At 41.2% G+C, this 19655-nt stretch overlaps 1 protein-coding gene across 28 annotated transcripts in view; it reads left to right on the forward strand.

The window, feature by feature from the left end:
• The window catches only part of CACNA1C (calcium voltage-gated channel subunit alpha1 C), a 487583-nt gene that overhangs the window by 37389 nt on the left and 430539 nt on the right, over positions 1-19655 (forward strand). The window contains exon 1 of one of the 28 annotated variants that reach the window (XM_087765427.1): positions 7084-7577. The exons of the other annotated variants lie outside the window; for them this stretch is intronic. Within the exon in view, the coding sequence (XP_087621553.1) occupies positions 7529-7577 (49 nt within the window). The 5' untranslated portion in view covers positions 7084-7528. Of the gene's footprint in view, positions 1-7083; positions 7578-19655 lie in introns of those variants that run through there. 28 annotated transcript variants of the gene reach the window in all.

Here is a 19655-nt window from a genome sequence, read left to right on the forward strand (position 1 = left end):
GTATTATCCCCCAAATCAAATAATGCTCTCAGCTTTGCTGCCTGTCACTTCATCTGTTTTACTGCTTCTGTTCCATCAAGGTTCCACTGCATCTAAGGAAGCTTTCGAAGGCACATATTCAGGAAACCACCCATTACATATTGCTACAAGTATTTGGAATATTCTACAGCAGTAGTGGAGTTTAGAAACAGTGACAGCCACACAACCATTTTTAAATTAAAGCTATTTGAATAACTGTTGTGTGCAAGCCCAAATCCATGCAATTGAAGCAGATTTAATTTATACATTATTCAGGAACCTTTCCAGGATGCCTTTAATATCTCTCTAGCAAAACACACTTTGAAACACTTTCTTTCACACTTCCAGAACTTCTGTAACACTTTATTACAGTCCCACTAAATGAGCTTTTGGATGTCCTAGGAGAACGATTAGTCAAGATGGAACCATAATGAAATGTACAGTTTTAAAGTTGATGATTTAACCAATTCAATTAGGGTCTGCGTAGCATTCGCTTGTGGTGTTCTGGTGATGATTTTTATGGAAATAAAGAGAGCTATTTTGAGCAATCTATTGGAACTAATTTTGTTTTAAAGGACGGTTTGCAAAGAAGGGCTTTAGATCACTTGAATGCAAGGTTTAGGTGGTACTGAGATAACCCTGGATTGACTATAGTCTGTAACCATACAATTCTGGAAACTGGGGTTGAAATCAAACATTGCTACACATCAAAGTTGTCTTTAACTCAGCGCCCATTTGAATTGACCACAAATCATTATGCAGCTAAACACAGTTACCAGTCATTTTAACAGAAGGCAAAAGGAGAAATGCAAGTTGTAGAGCAGATATTAAGATTACATGAATTAAAGGTGCTGCAGCTGAAACAGAGGCTGATTGCTGGGTGGGTTGTGAACTTCTCCATTTTGGAAAGAAATAATGAAAAAAGCCAGAAGAACACTACAAAGATTGCGTTATAACCAGATATACATACTAAGTAAATTTAGTCCTTCAGTATAGAAAGACCCATTGTGCAAAATGAAATGCTTGACATTGTATGTAAGGCCAATATCATAGTAGCTGACTATACTAACAAATTAAGCTAATCATCATCCTTGCGGCTGATACATAAAACTGTGTATTTTTAGACCATTTTATCTCATTAGTGATTATTGTAAATCCTCCAAAATCTGTCAGAATTCCAAATTGTTGGCTTCCTTGAGTTTGTCAATAATTTTCTATGTTGACAAAGCAGATTTAGAAGTTCCAAGACTTTATATGCCAAAAGAGAAGGAAGGAACTTGGTCTTATAGCCCACCCCTACATTTAATCTATCTGTTTTTCTTTTTTGAGCTCAGTTTATGACTTTTATACTTGGAATTGGTTGTTCTGGCTAAATATATTTTTCTGCATTGCCTTCTTATTGTGACTTTGTGTAGTTTTCATTGTTTAATAATTAGATTCACTGATGTTTCCAAATGCCAACATCCTGTAATCCTTCTAGTCACTGTAAAGTCTTTCTCAACAGCTTGCAAAAATTTGCTCTTTGAAGAATCCATCCCTTCCAAAAAGGTCTTTCTTCGTACTTGCATAACTCTCAGCTTATGCATGATACTTAGTTACGAACAAGATACAAACTACATATACCTGAGTGTTTTGTAGAACTATGTTAGGAGATTAGAATGGTAATAACTTGCTCATTTTTGTTGTGTAAGCTGTGGCAAGTATCTAAGATACCCTCAACAGTTTGCATTATGGTTTTTTTTTTTTTTGACAAAGTGTAGGCTGGTTGGATTAAAATTTAATTTTTCACTGTAGATCTCCTTATAGACTTTATTAGGTCATGTCTTTTGTTTGACTGGTGATTTTAGACTATTAACAGTAATTATTTTGCTTTTTTCTGTTGGTTTTTTTTTTTTATTTAATTGGCAGTAGCTAATGATGAACTGCTGAGTTTAAATCTCTTTGTACAGTACATATCCCAATCTAGATAGGCCCAATTATTTCTTATCTAAAATAGAAACAGTGCAACACTTTTTTTTAAGTTCAAGTCTTTCCCTTAAGCTTTTATGGCAGAGTCAACAATTGACCTTTGCCCCTTTTTGAGGAACAGAGACTACTTCTGTTTTGAAATTCTGGAAGAATGTCAGACCTTCCTCAGTGCACTAATTAGTGCTGTGGCCGGGTGTCTGTGATGGTGGTGGCATAGTGAAAACTGCCACAAGTTCTCTTCAAGTCTGATAAGCATCTGTCTAGCTAGTAGATAGTTTTGAAAGGTCTGCGGTTTCCTGACCACACTTTGAATAGCTTTGGATAGGACTATCAATTGCTTTCATTCCAATTAAAATTAAGCTACCAAAAAAAAAAAAAAAGTCAAATAAAGAACATTTTTAGAAATCTATACTCATAAACGTGAACAGGAACTTTTTTCAGTAACAACTGGGAAGTTCAAATGGAGAGAATGATAATCACATTTTTAGATGGTATGTAGTTCGGAAGAATCAAAAATAACTTTGAGAGCAATTCTAAACAGAGCAGCCCTGAAATATGAGAAAAAATTGCTATCATCAATATTTGATCAAAACCCAAAATATATTGTAGTCATGCAACACCAGCAAATGCCCAACATTTCTATTATACTGTGTATGGACGGACAATGCAGTATTGTCAGAAATGACAGAAGTTAAGAGCATTATGATGTTATTCATGCATGATGATTCTTTTAATGTACCCAGGACTAATCAGGCTATCACTTTAGGTTTCGATGCTCCGAAGGAAACAGACACTAGACAGAAACCAGAATTATTGACATGTTAGCCTTTGAAAAAAGGAAGGTCGAAGTCTTCATGCAAAGATTGCACTGTGTTTAGATCCCATTTATTTAAATCAGTGACAAAAAAAAAATCCCGTATTTTTCAGTGCAAGAAAGTGCTGATTCTTATGGGAAGCCTTCTCTGTTGGCGGAGGTGCAAAACCTTAAATCTCTGCGAAAAAAATACCTTTCAGCAAAGTAATAAAGATCCCTGGCACTGTTTCTCTGAGCTGGCCCTGGTAAGAATCACATTTGCATTGTGAGCCTTAATTTCTGGGGATAAATACATTTCTTTTCCACTTTTGAATAATTTACCTTCTTATTTTATAGTAAGAGGCATTACTGACAAAATAGTGTGAATATAATCTACTGCAATTAGATAGCTAGATAACTTATGCAGTAGGCCCAATGAAAACCCCAGATCATTTAGAAGGTACTGAGACTGCTTAAAAGAGCCTTTCAAATAATTTTATAAGTTATAAGAATAGTTCAATGCAGAGTTATTGTTTGCTCTTCTCTGTTTTCATCCCATTGCTTTCTAGCCCCATCTTTAAATACAGCATGACAGTAGCTCTTCCTTTTTGAATCAAGGAGACACTCTCCTGCGCAACCTATTTGGGCAATTTCTGTTCTGAAGATGGATGTGGGTTCTGATACTGGATTTTGAAGAAGCTGTTGTGCCCAGCATACTCTATATATGGCTGGGTAAGAGGGAAGGAATACTACGTTGTACACAGAACAAAAAAAATTCCTGACATGCAGAATGGACTGTTGCATGTTCACATTATGCACCCTACAAATCATCTTTGCCACTTTGTAACTTTAAATAGCTGTTTCTCGGAAATCTCTGTCTTGGTGCTTTATATGGCCCTCATAACTATTGTTCTCAGAGCAACTGCAGAACAGTTTTTCTCCTCGCAGCATTCCTGTGGGGTAGAAAACTAGTATCTCCACTTTAGAGCTGGGCTAAGGCTGAACATACATTGGATCATTTGTCCCATCTATGATCATCTGCTTAGAGGAAGTCTACAAGCACGGCTTCAGCCTGGTAGGAGATAACCTTGTGTCTGATCATTACACTGTCCATCTTACCTCTAAATCTGCTGGCTGCCATATGAGGCAGGGACTAAGAACTTTCTAATTGTTTTTGTATTGAAAGAATAATCCTTTCATAAATCTTTTAAGACCTTTCTCTCACTTGTATACTCATCTTTGGGCTGCGTGTGTGGGGATCTAACTCTGAAGAAGGCTCCCCCTTCAGAAGGCCTTAAAGCTTTTCAGAGCATCAGTCATTCAAAAATGATAGAAAGCCTTCTAATTCACTTAGGCTGTATGCTTTGCCTGTAGAGTCCTGGCCCAGAACATACGCGATCGGAGAGCTCAGGATTCAGAGGCCGTGCAGGGAAGGGCTGTTGTCCTTCCTGAAGTCTCCAAGCTGCTGCTCTGGAATCCCTAATAAAATCCCTTCTGCACTACTTCTATGAAAAATGGAAAGGAAGTGTGAAACAAGGAAAGGAAGTGTAAAAAAAGGAAAGAAACAAATTTAAGGCCAATTGAATTTTTCTTGTTTCTGTAGAGGGTAACACCTTGGGTTCGTTCCTGTGAGAATTATTATTAAATGTGAATTTCTATAATTGCTTTGTTAAGAAAAAAAATCTTACGAGCACCTTTAGTTCAAATGCCACCTCTTTACCAAACCTGTTTTCATGGACTATATCTTCCTAGCGTACTTTGATGGAACAAATGCTTTAGGGAAAGGCGCGATGTTCACACTTATGTCCCCTCATTCTCCTTCATTAGCAGGATCTTTCCATCTTAATTCTACAATCAGTTTCTTTTGACTTCTGTGTATAGAAAATTATTTGCATCAGAATTGCTGAATAAGGAAATCTCAAGTTATAGTAGAATTTTATTTATGCTGAAGAAATTAATGCCAGCTAATATTCTTGTTTCTTTTTCTGTTTTTCTTCTGTATTTGATTTTTGGTAATTGGCCCAACTTGGGTCCCCCTGGGGGAGCTTGGCAGAGAGAGAGGGACAAAGAACGGAGAAAAAGATTTGTAGGTGGCAGGGACAGCTTGTGGATGTGGCTGCATACGTATGTGAGCTGGCATAAAGCAAGGCTATGTGGATATTAACTGTTTAACTAATACTGTATATAAATCCTTATCTAGCTGTGAATGTGACCCAAGAAGGGCAAAAGAAATATTTACAGGTGCCCCACTGGTGTTTGATTTCTGTACAAGACTGATCAGCATGCACTTAATGACTTCCCTAGAGATTATGTCCATGCAAGGGTGAATCATGCAACTCTTGGTTGACTCATGGCTGGGAAAAATGGGAGTTAGCACAATCCAAAATGGCAAGGATTTGTGGTCACCAGGAGAAAAATAAAACGTGTATTTACACAACAAATATAGGTAGTGAAGGATTTGCTGTTCAGTCCTTCTTATAATGGTGAAGGAAGGACCTTTTTTTAAAGAAAAAGGCATCTGGAATTAAAAATGAAAGCTAACATATTGCCATTCCACCTCTAGCTGTGATCTTGCTTGATCTGGTAAGTTAAACGAGGTAAGTGCATGTGACATTATTAGAGAAAAACTAGGCAATAGAGGACAGAGTATTTTAATTGCTCAGAGGAACTCTTCCCCCTGAGTCAGAAATAAAGCTGCGTTTCTACTAGCTATCAATGGCAATATGTTGTTGGTGAATTACGCTTTGAACAGCATTTAACGCAGAAGTTGTGATGATCAGTGGTTCTTAGAAATCAAAATGACCTTTTTTTAGGACAAGTGCTTTGACTGCATCCAGTTTTTGGTAAGTGCTTTACATCTATTCCAGTTTTTCTTGTAGCTGCAAGCGGATGTGTTGTTTTCTTGTTTCTTTGCCTGAATCTGTTAGGTGGTGGTGTTTTCTATGATATTTTGAGTTCTATCTGAGAGACAGCTCATTTAAAGTGGTGGGGGGAAAGCCTCAGAAAGAGGCAGATATTTGATACATCCCACTGAAATCCATTTGTAGGGAAGGCACTCAGTTTGTTCGAAAGTGATTCCTTTATAGGGGTATTACCAACTTTAAAACACTCTTTTTCTAGTTGAAATGGAAAACCATTTGAAAGGAAAGAGCCACTGTGTTTGAAGTTCCACAAATAGTATTGCATGCATGTGATGTTAGATGGACACCCTGTTATCATGAGAATCTAGAGCCGCGGGTTTGCACGGAGGACACGCTATTCTGGACATTCCCCCCCCCCGTGAGTCAGAGCGGTTTAGTTTCTCAGGTTGTGGCAGTTTCTGCAGTGGTTCCTGAGGGGTGGTTTTGCACTCTGCATCTCTTGTTTAACATGGCAGCTCGGAGAGCCCAGATAGATTTAACACGTACTGCCTTCGGTTCGCATTTCGTTTTAAAGAAGTCATTTTTGCTCTCTGCGGAGGCTTCCATTATAGAGGGCCAAATGACAGGCATAATTAAGGCAAGCGGTGGGGTACCGGCGCAGCGCTTTGGTGTTTCCACCGAGGATTTTGCAAATCCTAGCTTGATTAATCCGGTTAAACATCTGTGCATCCTCTCGTCTGTGCAACTTATCCCCGGGCACCTCTTTCTCTTCCGCTGCCTGCCCGCCCTGCCTCTGCCTGCCTGCTCGGAGCGGACCAAACGCCGCCGCGGCGCCTTCTGCCCTCTCGTTAAGCGCTCGCACACGATGCCGCCCGTAACGCTTCCGCAGGCGATACTGTCCGCCTTGAGATGCAGCTCACAGGCGCGTTCCGTAGTGGAACCGCAGGGCAGAGCCCACGCTGTTGAGAAACCGGATCGAAGCGGGGCCGGAGGACGGCGGCGCCGGCTGCCGCGGGGTGCTGGGCGCGGGCGGGCGGGCGGCGAGCGCGGCGCCGGGCCACCGGGCCGCCGTGCCGCCGGGCCACCGTGCTGCTGCCGTCCCCCGGCCCGGCCCGGCCCGGCCCCGCCGGCGCTCCCCTCGCCTGTCCCCCCACTCCTCCAGGCAGCCGGCTCCAGCTCGCCTCCTTGACGTCATGTCTGTAGCACGGCTTCGGCAGGCGCAGTGAAGGCGGCAGGCAGCGTGTTAAACTTTCAGATCAAGTCCGGCGGCTCCTAACGCCGCGCGCGGGGGGCTGCGTGCAGCCGCCGCAGCTGGAACATCTGGAAGCGTTCAGTATGTCTGTCTGTCGGCGAGAGGGAGAGAGCGGGGAGCGAGCGCGCTGAGGGAGGGGAGGGAGTAAGGGGCTGGGACTGTGCTCTCTTCCTCTGCAGAAACAGCTCCCTGCCAACACAACGCGCTCAGAATGGCTTTGAAGAGGAGGAGCAGCAGCGTTTGAACATCTCTCTCTCTTTTTTTTCCTCCTTTTCTTACTCTTGTAGTTGGTGGATTTTAAAAAGACATTTAACCCTCAGAGGTTTGTCCTGGATGCTTTTGCTTTTTCCTTTTTTTTTTTTTTTTCTTCCCCCCCTCTCTCTCGTTTCCCCCCTTCCTGTTCTTTTTTATGGTTTAACAGCCAGAGGTGCTGTGCTAAATTCTTGGAAGGGGCCCGGATGTACTGAGGATGCATTGCAATTTCACTAAAGGAGGCAGTAGTGGAAAGGATCAGTTTTTGGTGTTTGATGCAATAATGGGAATCAGGTAATAATAAAAGGGGAAATTCTGCAGCTCCATTCTTCCTTGAATTTTACCAAGCCGATTTTCGGAGGGATTTATCTGGACTCGTTTTAAATGGTCAATGAAAACAAGAGGATGTACATTCCAGAAGAAAACCATCAAGGTAAGCCTAAGATTTACCTCCGAGGATCTAGCAACCGGTCTCTCCCCCAGCCTTTGTCCGTAGTCTCTCGGTTCGGTTCGGCTCAGCCGCTGCCGCCGCCGCCAGCGGCAGGCGGAGGGGCCGGGGCAGAGGACAGCCTTTGACACCGGTTTCCCTTCGGAGCACCCAGCTCCCCTCAGCCGGGTGTGCTGCAGGGAGACCCCCGCAGCCCCTCGGGGAACGGGTGCTTCGTAGGAAACCCCGGGCAAAGAAAAGTTGCTTTAAGTCGCCGTCGTCGCCTCCCGAAGCGGAGGGGCGAGGAGGGGCGCCCGGCGCAGGGGCTGCGCGCCGGGCCCGGGGGCGAAGTGAAGCCGCGGAGCAGCCGCTCGTCCGCGTCAGGGGAAGATGAACTCGCAGCGCCGCCGGGATTGGGGGATCTTTCCCAATTAATGCCCTCCCGGTCCTCCTAACCCCCGTCTGGGTACGGCTTCCCAAGGCACCGGGAGAGGAGCCCTTCCCTTCTCTTACGCTATTCCTAATCTCTCACACGAAATGGGAGGGGAAGGAGGAATTATCTATTTACACACATACACACGGACGTCCTGAGAGAATGAGGGACACCGGGGAGCGCCTGTATTCAAATTAAAGTTGGATTTTACTTGGGGCAGTGATTTCTCGCCGAGCTCCTCTCAGGATCGCCCGCATCATGGACACCAACCCGTGCTGCTGCTCCTCGGCGTTAGCAAACGTCCCCAGCTATTCCCTGTAGTAAAACTTTGTTTGTCCAAACTCCAGAAGCCTTCCCCCCCCCCCGCCCCCGCCCAACCCCGATCTACCGTTCCCGAAGTTATTTTTATCCTGTTACCTGCATGTTGTCACCCCCTCCTTCCCCTCCCCTCCCCTCCCCTCCAGCCCGGCTGCACACACACGCCGGTATGGCAGAGCAGGCAGAGCCATTTCCTCCCTCGGCGAGAGAGGAGCAGCGCTCCAGCGGCAGCGGGCTGCCGGGCTGCCGCTCTCCCCCCCGGCAGAAAGCCCCAGCCGCGGCCAATTTCCTCCTCACCTCGCCCTCGGCCTCGCCCTGCAGGGCAGCCTCTCCCTCCGGCGGCCGGGGCCCGCTTCCCTGCCCGCAGGCATGCCCCCGCCCGCTGTGGCTGAACACCTGGTCTGGGTGCGAGGGTGCCCGGGCGGGGGGCAGCGGCCTGGCAGGGGCCCCCATCCCTGGGGAGCTCCCCAGGTGCCCCTGACCCCTGAGCCCCTTGCAGGGGTAGCCAAGGGTGCATTAGTGGTGTGACAGCCCTTAATGGTGGGGGGGCCGTGGGTTTCAGAGAGGACACCACCCTCCTTCCAATTAAATACAGATTAAAAAGAAAAAAAAAAACAACACACCAGCACCCCCACCCCTAGCCACTCTGTCAAAATGAAGTGGGAGGGGAAAGGAAGGAGCCCCTGATCCAGAGTGCTCCTTCCAAGGGGGAGCGGGTCCACAGCACATGCATACAGCAGGCGTAATTGGGCTGCTTTTCCTGGACCAGAGCTGATAAAGTGGACGAAGAGCTCAGCCTCCATAGCAATATGCCAACGCTATGGCAACCTAAATCCAGCTCCCTCCTTATCAGCTGCAGTGATTATATAATTGGAGGAACAGTTTTGCATCTGTCTCTTGATGCAGATTGTCATTACTCCCAGGTGAAAGAGCAACTTCTAAAGCAAACAGAAAATCAGCCAGGTGGAAGAAAGTTCTGTTCCCTGATAGTGCTCGGGCTGCCATTTATTTACAATCTATTTTTATTTTGGGCAAACACCACCTGAAAGGTTAAATTGATCAGTAGTCAAGAAAACCTGGTGGCAAGGAGATGCGAGCAAACCAATCGTAATGTGGAATGGAATAATTAAAGCAACCACAGATTCCCAGTTGCAAGGTGGAGGTAAAAAAAGACGAGCAGAAGGCAAAGTTAGGTCTGTGATCCTGGTCTGCTCCTCACTTACAAGAGGGAAGATTGATTTGGATAAGTCCTTACTCTTGTATCCTTCTCAGTTGCTGGCAGCAAGGTGAATATTCCAGGTACTACCGATGCAAGACAAATTTTTCTGTCTGTTCTTGAAATGTGACTGACACGAGTAGGCCTCTGCCGGCAGCTGCTTTCCGCACACGTCTGTTCTCAGTCAGCCCCTTATCAGCCTACCTGAACAGCCTATGCTCGGGAGCCTGGGCAGCAGGGGAGCCAGCGTAATAGTGGCTTCTTAAAAATAAATAAATAAAGCATGCTGGAGGCCATTAGTTAGATTGTGAGGACTGTGGGGAAGAGGAATTGTATTTGAAAGTGCTTTGTTGACTTCTTAGCTGCTAATTTGGGTAGGTGTGTAATAGACTTGTTTCATGCTTCTGAACGTGACTTTGTACGCTGAAAATCTTTCCCCCTAAAGTAAGAATTTCCTCATTTTTTGGATGTTAAAATGTACGTCTGCTGTGCTTTCGTTGCAGTCTCCTATTGCACAAAGAAAGGGAAGCTGATAGTATTATTTGTTGATGCTGAGACGCTTTTCAATGTTTATTTTTGCTACACAATGGAATGTATTTTTATGACAATTAATTATTCATTATTACTATAGAGCATGTGTTTATCTAGAAAATTTTAAAAACCTGCCCGACAAGCACCAGAAAAAGCTTTCAAAACTAACTACATCACTTTTAATGCACGTGTGGGACTGGGTGGAATCCTAGATGGGCATCTTTAATGCGTTTCCTCATAATATTTTGAAAACTTGCTCTCGTAATATAAAATGGAAAATCAGTTTGCAAACCCACGTTTTACAGCGCTCTCAAGGGAGGGACCAGAATGAGTCAACCTGGCCTCTGGTGTCGCAAGTTTGAATCTCAAGCGTAGTTTAACCATCTAGTTAAATTTCGCTGCTTGCGATTCCGGCGTTCAGCAGGATCTTTCCTGGTGCGATCTGGTGACCGGCCAGGACATGAAACAAACAGTAGCTTTGCCGTGTTATTCCAGTTCCAGGGATTAGGTGGGAAGGAGAGCGGGTGGGGGTCCCGGGCGCTGCCTCTCCCAGGAGGTGGCACTACAGGGCTGCGCAGCCAGGAGCCCTGGCGGCGCTCCAGAGGGGTTTGGCAGAAGACGCTTCCAGGTCTGCTTCATCCATCCCCTGCTTTTCAGGAGGAAAGGCCAGATGTAGCACTGATAGCTGCTTACCTATCTATCCCGGAATAAAATTTATTAGGATTGAAGCGCCCCGGGTAGGTCACTTATTCCATATAGTAATGATCCTATAGTAATGAGTGAAAAGCCATTTCTGATCCCATGTCTGAAGTACCCTTCCTTCAATTTCAGATAATGCCTTTGGGCTTTGTCCTTATTGCGTATTTTGAACAGATTTCTACCTGCTGCTTGTAAAAAAGAACCCCCTCAGGTATTTGTCAACCATAATTAGGTCGTCTTGCAACCTCCTTTCCTAACCTGCACATATTCTGTTCTTGCAATCTTCCCCTGTAAGACACTCTTTTCATAGTCCTTGTATCTTTTGTATTGGTTAAATTAGGAACTAATTAGTATTCCCTTTATTTCTCGGAAACCTATTGATAGTGAGAGGGTCAAGTGACAAGCATAGTCCCTAATGCATTTTCTGACCTGAAGTGAGGGTCAAACCCACAAATATTCCCCTTAACTTTGCAGGTATAAATACACAGATGATTGCGTACACTTCACAGCTGATTTCAATTGAAGGGTTGAAATCTGTCTCATGCTGTGCTACAAGACAAAACCATTGGAGATACGGACTAGAATTTATTGGATGTTTGCTTTAATTTTCTGCTCTATTTTCAGAATGCCAGTTTTATTTCCTGTAATTTTGGGGGGCAATGCTTTTATGTGTAGGAGAAACCATGCTCTTTCCATGGTGACAAAGTAGTCAGATTAGCAAACCGAGTCTTCATTTTTGAGTATTTGTTTTTGCACTCTCGTTTTGCTGTAAAGGTTTGTCAGAACAGGCATTAGTTGTGGGGCATAAAGAATACCGCTAAGTGGTTTGAAACAGCTTGTCTTCAGGATTTTTTGGGGAAAAATCTGAATCGCTGTTTTAAAATGCAGAACTAAAATTCCAGCCCCCACTGATGTAACAATAAATACCTGTATTTATAAAGTATGATCTTCTACCTCAAAGTACTTGGCACATTCAATAAGCATTAAGTTTTTAATTCAACATAATGTGAAATAGCAGTGTAATATAAGAATATTTAAAATAATGTTAAATAACAGTACTTAAACATTTTGCATAATACAGTGCGCTGCACTTACTTGTGAAAGTTGCCAGTAGAGTCTTCAGAAAAGTATTTAAGTGCTTTCAACCACTCCTTATCCTTAAAAGGAGTATTTAAATATCCTGCTAAAGGCATGGAATTTAGTGTATATACTTTTGAAAGATTTTCTTTGAAATCATCTTTAGTCATAGAGACCAGTTTGGGTTAGGTCATCATCAGTGTTCCTGCTGACTGGTTCTTCATGAAGCTTGTGCGTTTCTGCCATCACAAACGCTTACTTTTGAAGAGCTAGCTGGCATGCTCTCTGCAACCAAGACACCCTTACAAACCCACTCTTGGTTGCATCTCTGTTCCGCAGTCAAATATGTTTTTGGGGTTACATCTATGTAATTCACTGCAGCAGATGTGACGCACCCTTGCCGTGTGGAATTAATTTATCCTACTGAGATATTTACTTTGAGTTATTTGTCCTCATCTTTTTGCTTTGTTTCCTCAAAACACTTTAGTTTAGAGAATATGTCATGTAACTGCAATATGACCACGTGCCCTTAGGTTTGGCTTACTTTCTTTCAATTTTGTGGAAAATGGGTTTGCATCCATACTTAAACCAGGATTTGTCTGAATGGCAATCACTCTTAAATTTACTTTTTTTTTGGGGGGGGGGGGGTGCGTGCATGTGTGAATTGTCATCGTGGCTGTTTGACTTGTTAGGAACTGTCCTGTTTAACCCTTTCTGGGAATTAATTCAAGGAACAGACTCGCTGAAGTTCAGGAACAGCAAACATAAGATCACTTCTGAGCAAATGTGTTCTCTAAATTTATTGTCTATCAACCAACATAACAGATGTGACTATGTGCAGTAAATTATTGAAAACAACAAATCAGATCAACACTGAAGAAAGCTTTTACCAATGGCAGATATATGCTTTACAAAACGTAATGTTATTAAATCGTTCAATTGCCTATCTTTTTTTTTTTTTTTAAGACTGTAGACAAACCCAGTGTATTTTTTGAGTCAATCATTTATCTGAAATGCTGTGTGTTTTATTTAGATAGCGGGGATAAGATGAATTTGTCAGAAAGTTTATTAATTAACATATTTGTTGCTGGATTTCAGCATTATTAATTTTAAGAAAAGAAGACACTATTAAACATTCAGACTTATTGGTTACCACTGAATACTTTTTCTTTTGGCATAGTTTATCTATTACCTAATGTAATTTTTTTTTTCCTTGCAACTTTTACCAATGGAAGTTTTAAAAAAATAAATTAATATTTACCATTTTTACTTTACTGGAGTAAAAGAATTATTGTGCATTTAAGCTACCTGAGGATTTTTTTTTTTCTTCATCCTTCACTTTTTTTCTTATGGGAGAGGAAGCCACAGTCAGTCTTCTGTGCAGAGAACAGAGGGCATGGTGATGGGCTTACAGTGCTTCTGCCAGAAAGCAGGTGTAGTTTTAGGTGGTAGAATGGTCCTGCTGGGAGCTCCGAAATACAGTGATGAAGTTGTATGGTTGCAAGGGCACCCCTTGCTATTGCAAGGTTGTAGTGGAATAAATCTAGGTGTAGTAGTCGATAGTGTATGTATAAATCTTTCTCCAAAACAGTCTTTGAAATGGTTTTAATCAATTTCCATTGATGAGAGTAATATAAACTTCATTAAGAACTTGAGAGGGATTCAGGGTAGCTCTCTTTCAACTGAAGGAATCACAGGTGTCTCTGTACTGTGTATACAGATTTCACGAATGGATGGCCTTGTTGAATTTCTCACAGAAACCTAAATATAACATTAATAGATTGTATGGTTTGGATTGTTGAATTTGACAGTCCATGGGGGGTGTGATGGGAAAAAAGGAGAAAAGATTAAGATATGTATCGTAGAAGGTGACAGAAGATTCGATGGAATCACATGTTGTCTTTATTTTGCCATATTGGCAGTTGTCCAGATATCAAGGTGAATTATTGTGATCTACAGCTGAGAGATTATTAGCACGGTTCATTCTCAAGAGAAGCTTAGATTAAGGGGAACCCACTGATAATGGCTTTGAAGCTGGTCTGCTCTGTATGTCACCTTCCCAGGCATCTTTCTCAGGAAGGATAGTTTTGAGACATGGCTCTCACTGGTACATTCTTCACTGCAAAGAATTGCATTTCTAAGGAGTGAGGATTAAATAAAATCATAACGTAGGGTGGAAGGGACCTGCAGAGGCCAGGTAGTTCAACACCCTGCTCAAAACAGGTCTAATTAGATGAGGTTGCTCAGGGCCATGTCTAGTCAAATCTTGAATGTCCCCGAGGACAGAAGTTCCACAAACTCACTGGACAGCCTGTTGCAGTATTTAACTACTCTCATGGTAACAAAAAAAAACCCCAAGATATTTTTCCTAGTAACTACTCTGTATATTTAAATCTGTATATTTTAAGATGGGGAGATAATTTACATATGTCAGCCAATAGCTAAACTGCAACCACATTTCTGTGTTTAATCATAGTGGCCATTTGTTGAAACTTCGAGATGGAGGGACTTTTGCCTCAGTGCCTCACACCAGTTTCAGAGTAGTTTGCTTGTTTTTTTGGAAATCTTACCATAGTTTATAGGTGAGGTGAGACAACCCTGGTGTCTCAATTGCTCTGACAGACGCACTGAGTTTGTAAGTGGGTTGTTTTCCTGCACTGTGCTAGAATAGCTTTCATGCAGAATTGTGGCCAGAGACAGAGACCAGCATATATAATGATGAGGTAGTAGAAATTTATGAGTAGTTCACCTTAATGTTCCAATACATGTTAACATATCAGGTCAATAGATGAATCCTGCTATAATTTACAAACATTTAGCTGACTCTAATTACTTACTGTTGGGATATATATACCCACACATAAAATCACCATGGAAGTGATGACTATAGGGCTTGAATCCAAACAGGATTGGGATCCTAACTTCAATTAGATTCCTTTTTCCCTACTGACTAAAGAAAATGGAGGTAACTTAATGGATGTTTTATGGGGGGGTAGAAACTTATATAGGAACCCTAAGACTATGTATTTGTAGAGGACTTCTGCAATGTTCCTTTTTTCTCTCTGTGTGTGTCTGGTTTTTTTTAGTCCCAGATATTAAATTCTAAATCTCAGTGGCTGTCTCAGCAGGCAAAGCATTCAGAATCCATTAAAAGAGACCAGCAAGTTGAATCTTCTTCAACAGCTGGGAGGAGTTATCAGAGTACCAGTTAAAGCCTTATATGTAGGGGAAAAAAAAAAAAAAAAAAAGCTTATTTAAGCTGGCAGCTGTAAGGAAATAAAAGAAAGCCATGAGCTTCATCAGTCTCCTGAGCTGGGCACCAACAAGCTTGGCACAGATAAGAGGGAGGGAAAATTTGCTTCTTTTATCAAAAACAGAAGATTAAAATAAAGTAATTCTTAAGGGTGACTGGAGACTTAATGGTTTTCAAACTAGACCCAGAAATGAGACCAAAAAATCTGGGTCATCCTATGGGAACTCTCCTTGCATCTTGTACATGAATCTTAAGAGTTAATAGTTTTAAGGAAAATATTGTCTGAGAGCCATCTAACCTTAAAGGATGCTTTATCATATGTTTAAAATATGCTTCTCTAAATGGTATTGTTATTTATCTTAAATTTTTCAGGTTTTCAGCCCATGATGTGGATGGTTGCCTTTGGGTATTTTGGAAAAAACAATTAAATATGACTGAACATGACATTATAATTACAAAGTAAATATGCTCTAATTGAGTAATTAACTCAACATTTCTTCCTAAAGGCATTGTAGGAATGAATTCGTGTTACTGATCAGATTTCAGATTCTTTATTCTAAAGGAGAAAAAAATACTTCATTCTTCAATATGGCTGGCTAGATGTAAAAGTTCTTAAGATTCCTCAGTTTTTAAAATTTAATATGTATTTTTTGATACATCAGATGTTCCTCTAACACTTTTTGTCAGATGAAATAATCTTTTAAATATCCAAAAAGAGTACCTCTGTCTCTTTGCTTGCAAGTCAGTCCAACTCTGTTAGGTACCAGCTATAATCCGCTTCATGCATTATTGACAAAAATAATGATTCTGAAATTGAAACTTGTACGATGCTGCTGTTAGTAGTAGAGTTCATGAATTTTAGATACAGAAATGCTACAATGGACTGTGTGAGAAGCAATGGAATCCAGGTGAATTCAGGAATTAAAATTAATGTTTGTTGAAGATAGTGGAAAAATGAATTATTGCACTTAAATACACTGCATAGTTTATTTATGTTGAATTTATGTTTAAGTCTGATACAGATCGACAAATGTCAGGAAGCTGAAAGTTAGAACTGATATGCAATGCCAAACTTTGCTGTGTTTTCTATGTTGTAGCTTTCATATAGTTCACAAAAGAACATTTTCTATGCAGACCCTGTATATAAATACTAGAAATTTGGTTTTAGTTAAGCATCAAGGGGGCTGATTCCCTTGGGATGAATTTAACATATTGACAGCAAAGTTAGCAAATTAAGTCAGATAAGCCCAAGTGCCATTAAGAAAACAGAGGAAATCCATAGTATTCATTACTTTCTCAAGTTGTAAACAAATAGACTTATGTGTAGGGAGGAAAGCTTCATCTGTGTGCTGGAATTCCCATCTGATACTTAAATCGCCTATTATTGCTGATTTTTTATAAATTGTATAGATGCACAGAGTGTTTTCAGGTGTAATTTAAATTTGAATTGGTGTCTTTAGAGAGAAGTAAAATGCGTTTATAGAGTGAAAATTGAAAGTGATCAGGTTTAATTGTGGTTTGAATGGAACTTTTGTATGACTGTATTCAGGAGCATCAGGTAGGAGTGAATTATATGAAATTTTTACATCACTTTCACCTAAATGAAAATTTTAAGTGAAAAACCTGAGATTTGCAGACATCAGTTAGATCTGGTGCAGGCAGTGGCAAAATTGAATTCCTAAATCAGTGAATGGCTTGAGTGATATAATTCTAATATCTTTTGTCTGTCAGATTCTCACTAGCTTTGGCTCAAGTGCACAAATCCTGTGAGTGTGAAATGTTTGTTAGCAGGTGCTTGGGATGTGGTAGTCCTGTACACAGCAGTACACTCTCTGCTGAGCTCTGAAACACATTTTTCTACAGTTTTCTTTGAAGAGAATTGTTTGTTATTTGTTAAATGTAATGAAGCTTATTGCTTAAACCAGAAATGGAGGAATCCCAAATTCCTGACACGTTCATGAGGGACTATGTTGAAGCTTAGTTCTTAATTTGTTATTTGGTTTTACATTATGACCAAAAGAGTTATAGTTCACTTTTAATTTTCAATTTGAAAGCCAATGCAATGGCATAGTGGTGACTGGAATAAGGAGAGTATCTCTTGTCAATTTGGCCATTATAGCAAAAGTCAGAAATAAAAGCAGAGAGTGAAAGATTAAGATGAACATGGCTTGAAGGCTTTTATCTGCTTTAAGGCAAAGGGTGTCAGGAAAGATCCTGAGAGATGAAGACTTGTGTCCTAATTCACATGCAGTGATAAAAGCTGGAAGTCAGTCAAAAAATAACTAGAGGTACTTGCTACTGGCAGTTCCTAAAACCAACTAATTTAAGTGTTTCAAAATAAAATAAAAAAAGTCAGATATCAAGCTTCAGAAAATTTGAGCATGGAGGTCTACAGGTGCTTGGCAGAATCCCCCGGAAAGTATCTTAGCACATGGTCAAACTTGAAGCGCTTTAAAAAGGATCACATCTTAAAATACAAATAATTAAAGAAAACATTGCAAAAGGTTTTTTAACACCGATAATGCAACTTCCGTTACTTCCTATGAAACATTATGCTTAGACATCTTAAGTGCTTTTAATTTGCAATGTGAGTTACACAACTTAGAGTGTTTCTGTCAATAGATATGTATTTGACTAGAACACACATCCTGCTGTCTTACTGCAAAGCTTGCATTAAAGTAAATTTTCATTTGAATTTTACGGTATGTATGGGTCACGAGTTTTCTATCTATTTTTCTAGTACTTAGCATTCTTGTTGAGAACTTTGCTGTTATCTTGCTTTTCCTTGATTTTGCTCTTATTTCACCAGAACACCTTCTTACTTTTATTTTGGGGTATGCATTTTTGAGATTTTGCCTGTTGTGCTTTAGGGTGGTTTCCCATGGAGAGTTTTAGCGCATAGAATACAGAGCTAGGTTTGACGGAATGTTGCTAGGGATTTTGGCATGCATGCTGTAGGGCCAGAGGATGCATTATTTACGAGAAATATGGATGGGGAAACCCTATGTGGAGTCAATTCTACAAATATCAGCGGGCAGGAAATTTATTCTTATAGCACGTATGGGTGGTGTTTTGATACTTCAAAAGGAATGTGATGTAAGCTTATCCAGATGGCTTAATATATTGGTGAATTTTATTACTCGTCTCCCTATGTCAGTGTTGAAATACTATTTTGAAATACTATTTAAAGATAGAATTACTGTAGAAGATGGACAGCCCCACTTGTCATCTTAGGATTTAGACCTCTAGTTCGTGTAGCTAGTTGTTTTAATAACAGCAATAAAGAGTATCTAAACCTGATTCTGCAGCTACAAAACACTGAACAGAGAGATTTGACAGATTGTCAGGTGCTATTTGGGAGATTAATGTAAAGACTAGTGTATGGACATTTAGAGGATCAGACTGTATTTTAATTTATTTCTGTATTAGGATGTAGACTTCCAGAAAGTCTGTTATACCTCTGCAAAGGCTATATTTCCTTCGTTTTGTAAGGCTGGCAAAGAAATGTTTTCTCTGAAGTTATCTACCTATGTTCTTATATATTTACATGGTCATGATCCCTGTAGTATGAACATCTCCCAATGTTAAACACTCTATTGCTCTTCCCAACATGCCACGTCAATAGGCTTGGAAAATTAATTTTCTTTTTCTTCATTAACTATGTTGTGTGTGCTTATGTGAAGATATTACTCTGGGAGGTGCAGGCAAAGAAATTAACATGGCATTTAATTTTAATGAGATGAGTGTTATAAAATGGTGTGTAGATACTGATGTCATCGAGCCTGTAACGGATATCGACATGGCAATACTAGGATGCTTGATCCATCTGTCTAGGTACAAGCCAGGGAGAGCAACCCCTGCCCTGGTCCTGCTGACTGCACAAGCAGGTTCGAATCTTGTGGTATGGTCAGAACAACAGGTTCGTTTGTTGTGCTGGTCCAGCTGTGGTAATCAAGTGCAGGGGTCCCAATGGGTACCCCCATACGACTGTTGTCCCATGATTTGCGTTATCCTTTTTTAGTTCTGCTCACTCTCCTTTTCTCTGCCTTTGTGTCTCCCTTCTCTGTCCAGTCTTCTCCAGAATGAACAACCCACCCGTTGTTACTTTTTTTTTTTCCCCACTGGTCCCATCTTTTTTACATCCATACCCAAATCCAGTTTTCTGATACTGGTATTCAGTAATCCTGGCCTTATTTGGCATTACTGACACAGTTACCTGGGCACTGCTGGCCTTGCAATACTCCCCAACAGGACTCTAGTACTTCAACTAACTGTGAAGTTCGGTCATCTCTGACTCGGCTCCCTCTTAACTGTGTGTGAAATCTGGCCATTCCTCACAATGCTGCCTGTAACTCTTGTCATCTTCTCACTCTGTTGTCATGTCTGGTAATTTCTCATGTCATATCCAGTAGTTTTCCATGTCCTGTTCGGTTACCCAGGCCAGGACTGAGTAATCTGCTTGCAGCCCTAATACCAAGTATTCTGAGTAGTCAACTTTGGCAAGTGAGTGCCGTATATTAATAAGTAAAGAGGATTCTCTTCTTTGTATGTACAATC

Source organism: Nipponia nippon, unplaced genomic scaffold (assembly GCF_047370975.1).
Source record: "Nipponia nippon isolate SJK-2023a ecotype South Korea unplaced genomic scaffold, ASM4737097v1 scaffold_3, whole genome shotgun sequence".
Taxonomy (NCBI): Eukaryota; Metazoa; Chordata; class Aves; order Pelecaniformes; family Threskiornithidae; genus Nipponia; species Nipponia nippon.